Genomic DNA, 14,956 nt, shown 5'->3' with positions numbered 1-14,956 from the left:
TAAGCATACCTAACTCACTTACCAACCTTGAAAAGGTGGATTCATCCAGTGGCTTGGTAAAGATATCTGCAAGCTGCTTCTCACTTGGAACAAAATGTAGTTCTACAGTACCATTCATTACATGTTCCCTTATGAAGTGGTACTTGATATCTATGTGCTTTGTCCTTGAGTGTTGTACTGGATTTTCAGTGATGGCAATTGCACTTGTGTTATCACAGAAAATAGGAATCCTCTCAACTTGCAAACCATAGTCTAACAATTGATTTTTCATCCATAATATCTGTGCACAGCAACTACCAGCAACAATATATTCAGCTTCAGCTGTGGAAGTAGAAACTGAATTTTGCTTTTTACTGAACCAGGACACAAGCTTGTTTCCAAGAAATTGACAGGTTCCTGTTGTACTTTTTCTATCAATTCTACAACCTGCATAATCTAGCCTACTAGCTGTTAAGTACAGAAGTGCGCCAACCATGCCTCTATAACTTGAAATATCCATAAACTTTTCAGTAATGTTTAATTCAAACTTAGTTGCAGTGGCCATGGGAGTTTTTGCAGATGTGCAATCCACTAGATCAAACTTCTTTAAAAGATCAAAAATGTATTTAGTTTGACTAATGAATATTCCATCACTAACTTTCTTAACTTGTGAACCAAGTAAGTAAGTTCTCCCATCATACTCATTTCATACTTACTTTGCATCAATTCGACAAACTTTTTGCAAAGTTTCTCATCTGTAGAGCCAAAGATAATATCATCTACATAAATTTGAACAAGTATACTAGAGCCATTAACATTTCTAAAGAATAAAGTTTTATCTACAGTACCTCTTGTGAAATGGTTTTCCAGAAGGAACTTTGATAAAGTGTCATACCATGCTCTAGGTGCTTGCTTCAGTCCATAACGTGCTTTCAAAAGATAATAGACATGTTCTGGAAAATTTGGATCTTGAAAACCAGGAGGTTGAATGACACAGACTTCCTCCTCCAAATCTCCATTAAGAAAGGAACTTTTGACATCCATTTGATAGACTTTGAAATTGGCATGGGCTGTATAGGCTAAGAAAATTCTGATGGCTTCAAGTCTTGCAACAGGAGTAAATGTTTCATCAAAATCTATTCCTTCTTGTTGACAATAGCCCTTAGCAACCAATCTAGCTTTGTTCCTGACTACTATGCCATTTTCATCCATCTTATTTCTAAATACCCATTTGGTGTTTATTGGATTCTTTCCTTTAGGCTTGAGCACCAGCTTCCATACATTATTCCTTTCAAATTGGTTTAGCTCCTCATGCATAGCTAAAATCCAATCAGGATCCAACAAAGTTTCTTCTACCTTCTTTGGCTCTTCCTTGGAAAGAAAGCTACTGTATAGACATTCTTCTTGAGTTGCTCTCCGTGTTTGAACTCTAGAAGAAACATCACAAATAATAAGCTAAAAGGGGTGATCTTTTTTCCATTTTCTTTATTGAGGTAGATTAGCTCTAGATGAAGAGGCCTCATTGTTTTCTTGATGTGTGATTGAGTTTTGATTGTTAGAAACTCCCCCTGAGTTTGTGGATCTTTGATTTGAGAAAGGGGAACTTTCTACAGGTGATCTATCTTAATTTTAGCTTCTCTTGATAACCCGACGGATGGTGAGTTTTGAGTACCGACGGATGAGGCTGGTTGTCTCCCGACGGATAACGCAGATTGCCTCCCGACGGATGAAACATTATTTAACTCGACAGATGTTGAGTTTTGTGCTTCATTGATAGTGGATTTTTCTGCATTATACTTAGATACAGTTTCTTGATCACTTTCATCATCACTATCATCACTAACCATCTCCACATTGTCGAATTTGAGGCTCTCATGGTAATCTCCATCTTGCAGTCCTTCCAATCTTTTTATCATCAAACACAACATGTATTGATTCCACAACAATGTTGGTTCTTAGATTGTAGACTCTATATGCTTTACCAACAGCATATCCAACAAAAATTCCTTCATCTGCTTTAACATCAAACTTCCCATTTTGATCAGTTTGATTTCTCAGAATATAGCACTTGCAGCCAACGACATGAAGAAAGTTTAGAGTTGGCTTCTTATTCTTAAATAATTGATATGGAGTCATGCATCTTGCTTGATTAACTAGAGAAATATTCTGAGTGTAGCATGCAGTATTAACAGCTTCTGCCCAGAAATATGTTGGCAGTTCAGATTCTTCAAGTATTGTTCTTGCAGCTTCAATAAGTGATCTGTTCTTCCTTTCCACTACTCCATTCTTTTATGGAGTTCTTGCTGCTGAAAATTCATGCAGAATCCCATTTTCCTCACAAAATGCTCTCGTGAAAAAATTCTTGAACTCAGTTCCATTGTCACTCCTGATTCTTCTAACCTTGAAATCAGGATGATTATTGACTTGCCTTATGTAATTGATGATGATTTCACTAGCCTCATCTTTAGACTTTAGGAAATATGTCCAAGAGAACTTTGAGAAATCATCTATAATTACTAGGCAAAATCTTTTTCTTGAGATAGACAACACATTGACTGGTCCAAACAAATCTATGTGTAGCAGTTGTAAAGTTTCTTCAATTGTTGAATCAAGTTTCTTCCTGAATGATGCTTTAATCTGCTTCCCTTTTTGGCAGGCATCACACAGTCCATCCTTAGAAAACTCCACTAGAGGAATGCCTCTAACCAGTTCTTTCTTTACTAGCTCATTTCATGGTCTTGAAGTTTAAATGGGATAGCTTCTTGTGCCATAGCCAACTTTCATCCCGACTTACTTTACTGAGAAGACAAGTAACAGATTCTGCATTAGATGAGTTGAAATCAGCTAGGTACACATTTCCTTTTCTCACACCAGTGAGAACCACTTTGTTGCTTCTTTTATTAGTCACAACACAGGCTTCTGAGTTGAAGGTTACTGAGTTGCCTTTATCACAAAGCTGGCTGATACTCAACAAATTGTGTTTGAGACCATCCACTAAGGCAACCTCCTCAATGATGACATTGTCCTTTGAAATCAAGCCATATCTCACAGTATAACCCTTATTGTCATCTCCAAAAGTAATACTTGGGTCCCGCCTTGTTAGCTTTCTTTTTCTGTTTCTTAGGCTTTATCTCATTTGACTTGGGGATATCAGATTCATCCTTGGTCATTTGAGTTGGGCCTTTGAAACCATTCATTACAACATAATTATCATGCATATTATTATTAACAGGGAATGGCATGCTATTAGTAAACATGTTATTCCAGTATGGCATGCTAAATGGCATTTGTGGCATACTAAATGCAGCATAATAAGGATTAGGTGCAAATGGCATGTTAGCAAACTGTGCATTCATATTCTGTGTGGACATAACATTCATAGGCATGGGAGACATGGCAGGTGGCACAAACATGGAAGTAGGCATGGCAGATTTGCAATTAATAGACAAATGATTTACACTACCACACTTGACACAGATTTTTCTAGGAGCATATTTATCAGGTGTGTAGTTATTGTGTTTGTTAATCCCTATTTTACCATTTCTATTGTTTTTCTTTTTAGCCTTTGTTTGTACCTCAATCTTTTCAAGTCTATCACTTAACTGTTTGACAGTCATGTGACCAACATTAGCCTTTTTCCCTTTCTTAACTTGACTCGATTCTCCTGAAACAAAGTTCTTGGAAACAGACCCATACTTCTCATTCAGCTTAACAAGTTTGGCTTTACTAATAGGATTGCTCACAGTCGACGGATGAGGATTTTCATCATTCGACGGATAACCCTTTTTGTTATCGGACGGATGATCCTCATCATCCGTCGAGTCTACATCTGTTAGCACTCCATCTACCAAATTTGGTTCTAGTCTCTCTTTGTTCTTTTTCCAGGCTGCATCACAGAAAGACTCAATTCCTTGAACTTTGGTGATTTGAGCATGGACATCCCTGGATATTTTCCATGCCTTAATCACCTCTTGTTCAAGCTCGAGCTGCTTCTTTTAAATTTCTTCTTTCTTCAAGGACTCAGTTAATTCCTCCTTGGCAATCTTACACTCAATTCTTAACTTTTCAAAATCAATGAACTGAGACTCAAGCACATTATTTCTCTCACTCAAAAACAAATTATTTTCTTTGATTTTAGCATTTTCTTTAGTAAGAGACTTAAGTGTAACACGCAAATGATATAACTCTATAGACATGTCATTTATGGCATCATTACACTCAGCTTTAGATAAATGTGCAAGGTTTGTAATAATTACCTGATTACTTGAAGAACTTGTTTCTGTCTCATCAGATTTGGCCATTAGGGCTAGATTAACATAGCTGACATCTTCATCTTCATCCAGACCATCTGCTGCCCAGTCATTTTCTTGTGTTATGAAAGCCCTTTCCTTTTGTTTGAGCAGTTCAAAGTATTTTTGCTTATAATCCACAGTCTCAAACTTTTTCTTACTGGAATCTGACTTTCTACACTCACTGGAAAAATGCCCTGCCAAGCCACATTTGAAACATTTGAATTTTGATTTATCCACCATATTTCTATTTGGCTTGGCTGCTCCAAAGTTCTTCTTGAACTTGAGCTTCGCAAATCTCCTGGAAAGAAATGCTAGGTGTTCATCAATGTCCTCCATGTCATCTTGGCTCAAAGAATCTTCATTCTCAGCTACCAGCCCCTTGCCCTTGCTTCCACAGACCCTTGAAGTTGACTCAACAGCTTCCATCTTCTCTTCCTTCTCTTTTTCCAACTCAGCAACTAGTGCAATGGATCCTCCTTTCTTCTTTCCTCTCTCCATCCTCTCATCTTACTCTATTTCAAGCTCATAAGTTTTCAGGATGTCATACAGTCTCTCCAAAGTAAACTCCTTATAATCTTGTGAGTTTCTTAATGAGACTGTCATTGATTTTCATTCCTTTGGAAGAGATCTAAGGAATTTCATATTGGAGTCTTTTATCTGATAGACCCTTCCATACAACTTTAGAGCATTTAGTAGTTTTTGAAACCTACTAAAAATGTCAGTGAGAGACTCACTTTCTTCATTATGAAAATGCTCATATTGCTGAATCAGGAGCTGCATCTTGTTTTCTCTAACATGCTCAGTGCCATCACAGATGATCTGTATTGTATCCCAAACATCCTTGGCAGTTTTGAAGTTGATAATGTTGTCAAACATATCTCCATCAACTCCATTAAACAGGATATTCATGGCATTTTTATCCTTCCTGACTTGTTCAATGTCAGGATCAGACCATTCATGCATGGCTTGGGTACTGATGGCTTGTTTCCTGTTGCAGCTCTCATTGGAATATGAGGACCTCTTTCTATGCAGTCAACATAGGCCTCATCTTGAGAAAGCAAATGAAGATGCATCTTTACCTTCCAATGATGGTAATTATCTTTATCCAGAAAAGGGATCTTGACTCCAACATCCTTCTTGTTCATCTTGCTGTATTGTTTTGATCTTTAAACTCTTTGTAAGTTAAGAGCTTGCTCTGATACCAATTGTTAGTCCCTTAACAATATAACAAGAATTACAGAAGGGGGTTGAATGGAATTCTTGAAACTTTTTCTTTCAAATAAAAATTGTTCTAACTCGAATATATATAAGTGTGAATTGATTAGCACAATGCGGAATAGTTACTTAAATGAATCAAAATACAAGTAATTAAAAACAAGAGTCTTTAAAAACTTTCTGGTGGATTTGAATGATTCCACCAGAGATATATATTATATATCGAGCGAACCCTGTGTGCAAATTGCTCACAGCTGCTTACAAATATTAAACAATAAAGAGTACAGAAAAATGCTAAGAATTCTGCTTATAAATGTTTCACTGCTTGTATCTTAGATTTTTCCCTAGTTGCTACTTCTTGGTTTATATATATCACCAAGATTACAAAGTAATGAAACATGATAATAAAACAAAAACTATCTAGTCTATTACAATGCTACTTCATTACTCTATTCCAGCATCTTTAAATATCTTCATAATAGCATGTAAATGGCAATGCTTCTTTTTTCTCAAAAACCCAGTTGAATAGGCTACCACATTCCATTTGCATCCACTCGATGCATGTGACTGTATTGTCACTGTCAACATATATTTGAATTCCTTATCTGTCGGGTTCATGATCATCCGTCGAGTTATTGATCATCCGTCGGGTTGTTGATCATCCGTCGAATTCATTGTTTGTTCATCCGTCGGGTAGCAATCAGACACTTGACTTCATTTCACTTATACAGAATTACAAGACATCATCTATGTACAATTAATCAACCTATTATGCATATCTAACTGTGGTCAACATGACTCAAATACTACTACAGATTCTAAACAATGTGTATGTAGAAATGTGCTACAGACTTATTGTTACATAAGCTACTCACTCGATGGATAATAAGTCATCATCCGTCGGGACTATATTGAGTCATCCGTCAGGACAATAAACCTTATCCGTCGAGTGCTACATAATTTCACTAAGTAAAATCTACCAAGGTATTTTGTTCATGAAATCATCAAGTACACAACATATACACAACAATATACCTCCCCGTGGTCTTTGGAACTGCACCCCGGCAAGTCTCGCATGTCATAAAATTCTATGTGATAAGCGCATCATCCTCTTATAACATGATTCTCGGGAAGCCTATTATCACCAAACTCCGGGCCATCCCTTCAAAGATTCACTTGAATCTGAAGTTTCCCACCCCGGGAGGCATTGGAGAACTCAAAGGGGACCGAGACATATCCAGGAGATGTTATGGGCAGGCTCTGGTGATGGCCGAAATAAACCCTGAAAACAGGAAGAGGGTAATGGCCTTACCAAAAGGCCAAAGCTGCACGAAGCATCACGAACATCTCAACAAAAGGCCAAAGTTGGACGTGAATATGATCGAAGATTCGGGGTACGACATAACCAATGCTGACGCCCGGATTCAGAAGTTTGTGGAAACCAAAGAGAAGACAAAAGTCTAACCTGCCCAGCAGATAATGGAAGTGGAGCTATAGCCCGGGAACCACACCCGGAAGATCAAAATCGGCAAAGGCCAGGAAACCACTTTTATGAAGGAGCTTATTGACCTATTAAAAGAGTATGCTGATGTGTTCGCTGGTCCCCGGAGGACATGCCAGGGATCGATGAATCCATTGCAATGCACAACCTAGACGTAGATCCAAAATAAAGACCCATCAAGCAGCGAAGAAACTTTGCCCCGGAAAGACATCAAGTAATTGATCAAGAAGTGGAGAAGTTATTAAAGGCGGATATTATTTGCGAAATTAAGTACCCGGATTGGCTAGCAAACGTTGTCCTAGTCAAGAAACTCAACGAGAAGTGGAGAATATGTGTTGACTACACAAGCCTCAATTCAGCATGCCCCAAAGACTCCTACCCACTTCCCAAAATCGACCAGCTGATAGATGCAACTTCGGGCCATGTAATGCTAAGTTTTATGGATGCTTTTTCTGGATACAACTAAGTCAAAATGAGTCCGGAAGACATCACGAAGACTGCATTTATCACACACCGGGCTGTATACGCCTTCGTCATGATGTCGTTCGGACTAATCAACGCTGAAGCAACATATCAGAAAATGATGAACACCATTTTCAAAAACCAACTGGGGAGGAATATGGAGTCCTATGTCGACGACATGATCTCAAAGTTGACCACGATCCCGGATCACGTCAAAGACCTCAAGGAATGTTTCGATAATTTGAGAAAGTACAACATGAAGCTGAACCCAGAGAAATGTTCTTTCGGAGTCCCATTTGGGAAATTTCTCGGTTTTTTGTTCAGTGAAAAGGGAATCAAATCCAACCCGGAGAAGATCAAGGCCATAATGGAAATGGCAATTCCCCGGACTCAGAAAGACATTCAGAAATTGGCAGGATGTTTGGTAGCCCTTCGTAGGTTTATCCCAAAATTAGTAGAGAAATGCCTTCCTTTCTTTGAGTTACTAAAAGGAGCCCGGAACAAAAAGCTAATCGACCGGACTCCAAAATGCCACGCGGGCTTAGTAAAAGGAGCCCTGGCGGATCCGCCTGTGAAGACGCCAACCCGGGCATAAACTCCCTGAAGCTCTATGTGGACGGGTCATCAACAGCCGAGAGGTCCGGCGCCGGCCTCATTTGGATTAGCCCGGAAGGGTTCGCCATTCAACAAGAAATAACCTTCACCTTCAAAGCAACAAACAATCAAGCTAAATATGAGGCACTCCTCTCCGAACTCAGGTTAGCAAAATCTCTCGGGGTAACCAAGATGGTCATCTATAGTGACTCTGGGATTGTTGTCAAATAAACCAGCGGAGAATACTTTGCGAAAGATTCCAAATTGGCATAATATCAAGCAATGGTACGAGGTATCCTGGAAACCATCCCGGAAACCACCATCCTCTAGATAAACAGAGAAGAAAACTCCAAGACAGATGAGCTATCCAAGCTCGTACGGAAAACTTCGGATATCAGCAATTCGGTCTATTTTGAAGAGGTCGGGGCACCTAGCACGGAAAACATGAACTTATTTTTTATCGTTAAATAATTTCTAGTACTTTCTTATAACATTTTTAGTAATGAAAAATTCATTTCTCTTTTATTTTTTATTTTTTTCTCTCTCTCGCTTCCTTCCATTTTTTGTCCATATCTTTTTAAATTTAATAATGTAATAATAATAAAAAAGGTGTATGAGGATCACTGTTATAGTTAAAATATAAAATCATATCATAAATTATTAAGAGTCAATATTTTATATTATTTATACAAAAGCTACTAACATAACGTCGGCTCTCTTATTTCTAGACCTTTTGCTGCTGCAAGTCTAATAGCTGAAGAAGATAATTCGGAATTCTAAAACAATCGTACAGATACAGTTAGTTGAATTCGGTTTCGAAGATCGAAAAATCTATACATCACCAAGTAATCAAAATTGAACTGCATGTCAAACATTATCCTCCAGAACAATCATAAGATTAACTATACGAGATTAAATTTCAGGAAGCTGCCTTTCTGAGAACATGTAATTTCAATCATGGAGAAGAAACAATGACATAATCCTCATCGCCCTTCCTAACCTTCTCCGTAACTTTATTCTTTTTATTTACAAAAGAATAAATAAATAAAATTTTAATCCACAACAAACAAAAGTAAAATATAAATCAATCACCACAATTCAAATATGTATTATCTAAAAATCATTCATATTCCACTTCGAGCGTTCATTTTCGCTCAACAAAGTACAACTATTCCAATTCAATTCGATTAAAAACCAAACCGTAACCGAAATCATAAACTAAACTCAGATCCTCTGGATCTTATCCGCCTTGACAACCGGGTTAGCCAACGCAATAGCTTCCTTCCCGACACCCTTGAAATCAAACTGACACTCGTGTTTCTCAGGATACCTATGTACCCCACAATACACATCACCACACTTACACTTAAACCCTAGCACACCAACCTTCTTCCGACAACTCGTACACCGATTCGCATTCTTTGTCTCTTCCTTCGCCGCCACCTCCACCAATCCAACCGGCTGAACCGGTACATCCCGAACCGGAACCTGAACCGGTTCCGGTTTAACCGAAAACTTGTCAACTATTTTATCAACCGCCGCTTTAGCCGAAGCCGCTTGCTCTTCATGAATAACAAGATCTCGATGACACTTTGAACATAAATTATTAGTTGAAGCCGAGCCGAAGAAGCCGCAGCCGTTGGCGCAGTATATCGGCTCCGATGTCTTGTAAGTCGTGCCATCGTTGCTGCCGTTGGAACTCATCTCCGATCTATAAATTTTATGGAACAAATAAAATTTAATTATGAAGATATTTGAATGAATAAAATAAATTTGTGCAGGTGTGTTTATATAGGGGGTGTTGAATAGAGAGAGTATAAATAGGAGTGGATTGATTTGTACGCGGAGTGGATTAGGACTCGATACGTGAGGCGGTAGTCAAAAACAACGTGTATATCCAAATTCCAAAGGAAATTAATTAAATATATGTATCGATAACCGTCTACATACATCAGGCACCGTGTAATTTAATTTACTTTTTTTTAGTAAGAAGCGCCTAGTAAGTTCTGGAACCATTTTCACATGGTAGCACCCCTTTTTATATTTGACGTTGTCCGTTTTTACTACTGCAATTTTAAACCTTTTGAAGGTAACTGGTGTGGGTGTGGGGCCGGAGAAAAATATGGAGAATAAATTTTTTGGAAATTGTTAAAAATATTATTTTTTATTAAATTATTTGTAATTTTATTAATTTTTCAAAATGTTTTTAAAAATATGATGTTGAATAATATATTGTAATTTAATATAAATTTTGTAACTGTTTTGGATTCCATTTTATATTGCATCTTAGGTTGTAAACATGGCTGTAATTTACACAACGTATATTTGTTAATTTTTTTTTATAATTTTAAATTACAAATATGATTGAAAAAATGATTGCACGTATTTTTACAAATATTTTTAAAACTTTATAGTATTTTTGTATTTTTTTTGTGAAATTTGGGTATTTATGAAAAAGTCTCAAAACTTTTTTGTATGCATTATGTTAGATTTAGAATTTTTTTTGTTAAAATTATTATTTATCAATTATGATTTTAATAATTTTCAATTGTACCTCATTGTTTGGATAGTGCCTCTGTGACGACCCGTACTTCCGGACTATTAAATCTAAATACCAAAACTTAAATAAAATAGATTCTTATTCGATAATTCAAATATATCACGAAGGTCAAAGCAGCGGTCAAACTCAATAATCAAAATCATAAAAACAGAGACGCAGCTCCACAAATCCGATAATAATTGTCTAACAGATAATTAAATTTATTCTCTAAAAACAAAATCTTTATTCTAATTCAAATAGCACAAAACGAAGCAGCACAGATCTCCACATAGTTCTCATTCCTTAATTTTAATATGCTCCAAATTCCGAACCTGAAATGTTAAAAGGGGTGAGCTACACAGCTCAGCAAGTACAAATTGACTAACTTTTAAACAGAAAAACAATGGGTGTTTTGATAAAACGATTTTTTTTAAAACAATAATAATTTTGTAAAACATTTTCTAAAATAAATCCAACCCAAAGTTTTATATTTTATAAGTCAGAATTTAAAACAGAACAGAGCAGAGTTTATAACAGTACAGATTTTATACCAGATCTGAACAGAATAAAACAGAACGAAACGATAATTCTTATAAATACCACAGTCTTGATCTACGGCCACACTTTGCCAGTAGTCGGCATCTAATTCTTATTCTTATTCTTTATACCACACTTTGCCAGTGGTCGGCATCTAAAGTTCAATAATTACGCGCCCTTAATAGGTATCTAAAGTTGCACACTCGTGCGCCTACTAAGGGTATCTAAGGCTAGTTCCGGAACTATAGCGTAAATTACGAACGGTTCGAAAACGTAGAGACTGGGTTCTAAAATTCACAAATACTTATATCTTATAATTTCGAAATCAAAGTTTCTTAAATCTTATACGAAATTAAAAACAGAACTGAAATATCTTTTTCGAAAATTAAAAGTAAGTCAAAAGTACTTACCTCGAAGTCGACTGAAAATCGAAAATTACACACGATCAGATCCTAAAATTTTAATTAGCAAAACACATAATAATTAATAACAAATTTGTACACTCAGATTACATGAAGCACTTAAGCAAACAAACTAGCAGACCACGTATTTTGATCACATGCGCATAATTACATTAATCAATTAGATTTACCATTATCTACTATTAACAATTCAATAATCTAAAATAAATTTAACAAGGCTTCTGCATGCATGTACAGTTAACTCATGAAATATATTAATCCTTTGTACAATTTCCTTTGAACTATTCGCACAATTATACAAAAAGAAACTTGAACATACGGAACTATGCATGCACTTTGGACAAAATAGACAAAAAAATACATGTAAACAAAATTAACAAACAAATTTGCAATAAAATTAAAGTACTAAATATATAACAAGCACAAAGCTTATACGTTAATACTAAATTAAATTTACTAACTCAAAATTTACAAAACCTTTAAACCAGCACGTAAACATATATCAGCTAATAAAATATTACAAAAAAAATTTATCAATAAAGAAAAAAAACAAGCCAATTAAGTAACCGAACATGTTAATAACTTTAATTATTCATACAAAAAAAAAAGAACCACACGGGCGCATGTTTCATTCTCAGACCAATTAAAACATGGTAGACAACTATTATACTCAAACAAAACTAAAATATTGAAACATACATGTCCAAAGCTACGCATGTCGTACCAGAAATAAAATAAAAAGAAAATACGTACCTTTAGCTCTAGCTCAAAGCTGTCTGCGCGGCTCAAAATTATTATAGAGGGGTTCTTATATAGGCACACAAACACACAACCCTAATTTTAATTAGGATATAATACAATTTCCTCCTATAGATTTTGTATGCTCTCCAAGCAAATTCTAAAAATAAAATATTTGACACACAAATACCTAAAATAAAAAGATTTCGATTTTCTAATTTATTCTTACACTTATTTCCACAAATAAGAAATCTTTTCCCAACTTAATTACTTACACAAAAAGTTTCCGGGATATTCTAATTTAAAATATTTATCTAAACGAATTAATATCATAATATCTAATAAATAAATTAAATATAAAATTACGGATTTTACATTCTTCCCTCCTTAAAAAAAAAATTTGGTCCCCAAATTCGCATAATTTTTTTTATAAGTCATTAAAGAAAAGAAATCATACATTAATTGCGATAGTCGTCATTTCCTGTGAGCTGGAACACACGCCCCTTGCCCATCTTGTTATCTGCTTCCTTCCTTGGTGGCGGTGGCGGGTTGTGCGGACAATTCGAAATCTTGTGTCCTACTTCTCCGCAATGGAAACAAGCACCAGTATTCCAACGGCAGACTTTGTCGGGATGATTCTTGCCGCACCTCGAACACCTTTCTCGATCACCTTGACCTCCGATGTTATCGTACACGTGTGGCTTCTTGAGTGGTCCCCCTTGAAAAGATTGCTCACTAGTTTGAGTGAACCGCCTCTTATTCCAACTGCCAGACGCCTTTTCAGATTCTGCCAAGCCCCTTTCGATCACTAACGCCTTGTTGAGGACAGCCTCGTACGTCTGAAGTTCAAACGACGCCACTGAATTCCTGATGTCACTTCGAAGTCCCTCCTCTAATCTTCGTGCTCGACTGCTCTCATCTGCTACTAGGGTCGACGCGTACTTCGCAAGCTTTGCAAATTCTGCTTCGTATTCAATGACGGTTCTTCCACCTTGTTGAAGTCGAATAAAGTCCCTCTCTTTCTGCAGACGAACTGTTCTCGGAAAGTACTTGTCCTCTAAAGCCTTCTTGAACTTTGCCCAAGTGTACGGTTCATGATTTTCTTCAAGATTTGTCGTCTCATTCTTTCTCTTTTCCATAAGCCACCAGTCGTAAGCGCTTCCTTGCAATTGGTACACAGCTAAGGTCACCTTCTGTTCCTCATTGCTCCCCAGAAGTCCGAAAGCTTTTTCCATCTCTTGGATCCACATCTCAACCGGGTCCTGTAGCTCCATCAAAAGTTGGCGGGTTCAAACGCTTGAACTGAGAAACGATGTTGGGCTTTGGTTGCTGATTCACAAGCACAGCTAAAGTTTCAGCCAGCTGGTCAAAGACGTTTCCTCCTTCATCATTATTGCCCTGATTTTCATTGTTGTTCTGATTTTCTCCATTCATCTTTACTAGAACACACAAAACAAATTCTAAACTTATAGTCACAAAAGTCAAACATATCAAATAATCACACAAATAAATGCCCTAAATCCAAAATAATTTTCTAAGACCTATACGATAGTCTAAAGGATCGCATCCTAGGGAATGTACTAGTCCCATACCTAATACACTCCGAAGGACAGCCTGCTCTGATACCAACTGTGACGACCCGTACTTCCGGACTATTAAATCTAAATACCAAAACTTAAATAAAATAGATTCTTATTCGATAATTCAAATATATCACGAAGGTCAAAGCAGCGGTCAAACTCAATAATCAAAATCATAAAAACAGAGACGCAGCTCCACAAATCCGATAATAATTGTCTAACAGATAATTAAATTTATTCTCTAAAAACAAAATCTTTATTCTAATTCAAATAGCACAAAACGAAGCAGCACAGATCTCCACATAGTTCTCATTCCTTAATTTTAATATGCTCCAAATTCCGAACCTGAAATGTTAAAAGGGGTGAGCTACACAGCTCAGCAAGTACAAATTGACTAACTTTTAAACAGAAAAACAATGGGTGTTTTGATAAAACGATTTTTTTTAAAACAATAATAATTTTGTAAAACATTTTCTAAAATAAATCCAACCCAAAGTTTTATATTTTATAAGTCAGAATTTAAAACAGAACAGAGCAGAGTTTATAACAGTACAGATTTTATACCAGATCTGAACAGAATAAAACAGAACGAAACGATAATTCTTATAAATACCACAGTCTTGATCTACGGCCACACTTTGCCAGTAGCCGGCATCTAATTCTTATTCTTATTCTTTATACCACACTTTGCCAGTGGTCGGCATCTAAAGTTCAATAATTACGCGCCCTTAATAGGTATCTAAAGTTGCACACTCGTGCGCCTACTAAGGGTATCTAAGGCTAGTTCCGGAACTATAGCGTAAATTACGAACGGTTCGAAAACGTAGAGACTGGGTTCTAAAATTCACAAATACTTATATCTTATAATTTCGAAATCAAAGTTTCTTAAATCTTATACGAAATTAAAAACAGAACTGAAATATCTTTTTCGAAAATTAAAAGTAAGTCAAAAGTACTTACCTCGAAGTCGACTGAAAATCGAAAATTACACACGATCAGATCCTAAAATTTTAATTAGCAAAACACATAATAATTAATAACAAATTTGTACACTCAGATTACATGAAGCACTTAAGCAAACAAACTAGCAGACCACG

The 14,956-nt window shown here is 36.3% G+C and overlaps 2 protein-coding genes across 2 annotated transcripts; both read right to left on the bottom strand.

The window, feature by feature from the left end:
- Nucleotides 1-9,116: 9,116 nt before the first annotated feature.
- On the bottom strand, nt 9,117-9,881 carry LOC141686612 (zinc finger A20 and AN1 domain-containing stress-associated protein 1). The gene has a single exon (XM_074491642.1). It carries the CDS (start codon nt 9,745-9,747, stop codon nt 9,268-9,270), a length of 480 nt encoding a protein of 159 aa, XP_074347743.1. The 5' UTR covers nt 9,748-9,881; the 3' UTR covers nt 9,117-9,267.
- A 2,856-nt stretch (nt 9,882-12,737) lies between these two features.
- On the bottom strand, nt 12,738-13,514 carry LOC141686356 (uncharacterized). Its single transcript, XM_074491395.1, has one exon. It carries the CDS (start codon nt 13,512-13,514, stop codon nt 12,738-12,740), a length of 777 nt encoding a protein of 258 aa, XP_074347496.1.
- Between the last annotated feature and the right edge of the window lie 1,442 nt (nt 13,515-14,956).

Source organism: Apium graveolens, chromosome 9, assembly GCF_009905375.1.
Source record: "Apium graveolens cultivar Ventura chromosome 9, ASM990537v1, whole genome shotgun sequence".
Classification (NCBI taxonomy): domain Eukaryota; kingdom Viridiplantae; phylum Streptophyta; class Magnoliopsida; order Apiales; family Apiaceae; genus Apium; species Apium graveolens.
Note: the sequence above shows the minus strand (reverse complement) of the source record. Positions and strands in the feature narration are given on the sequence as shown.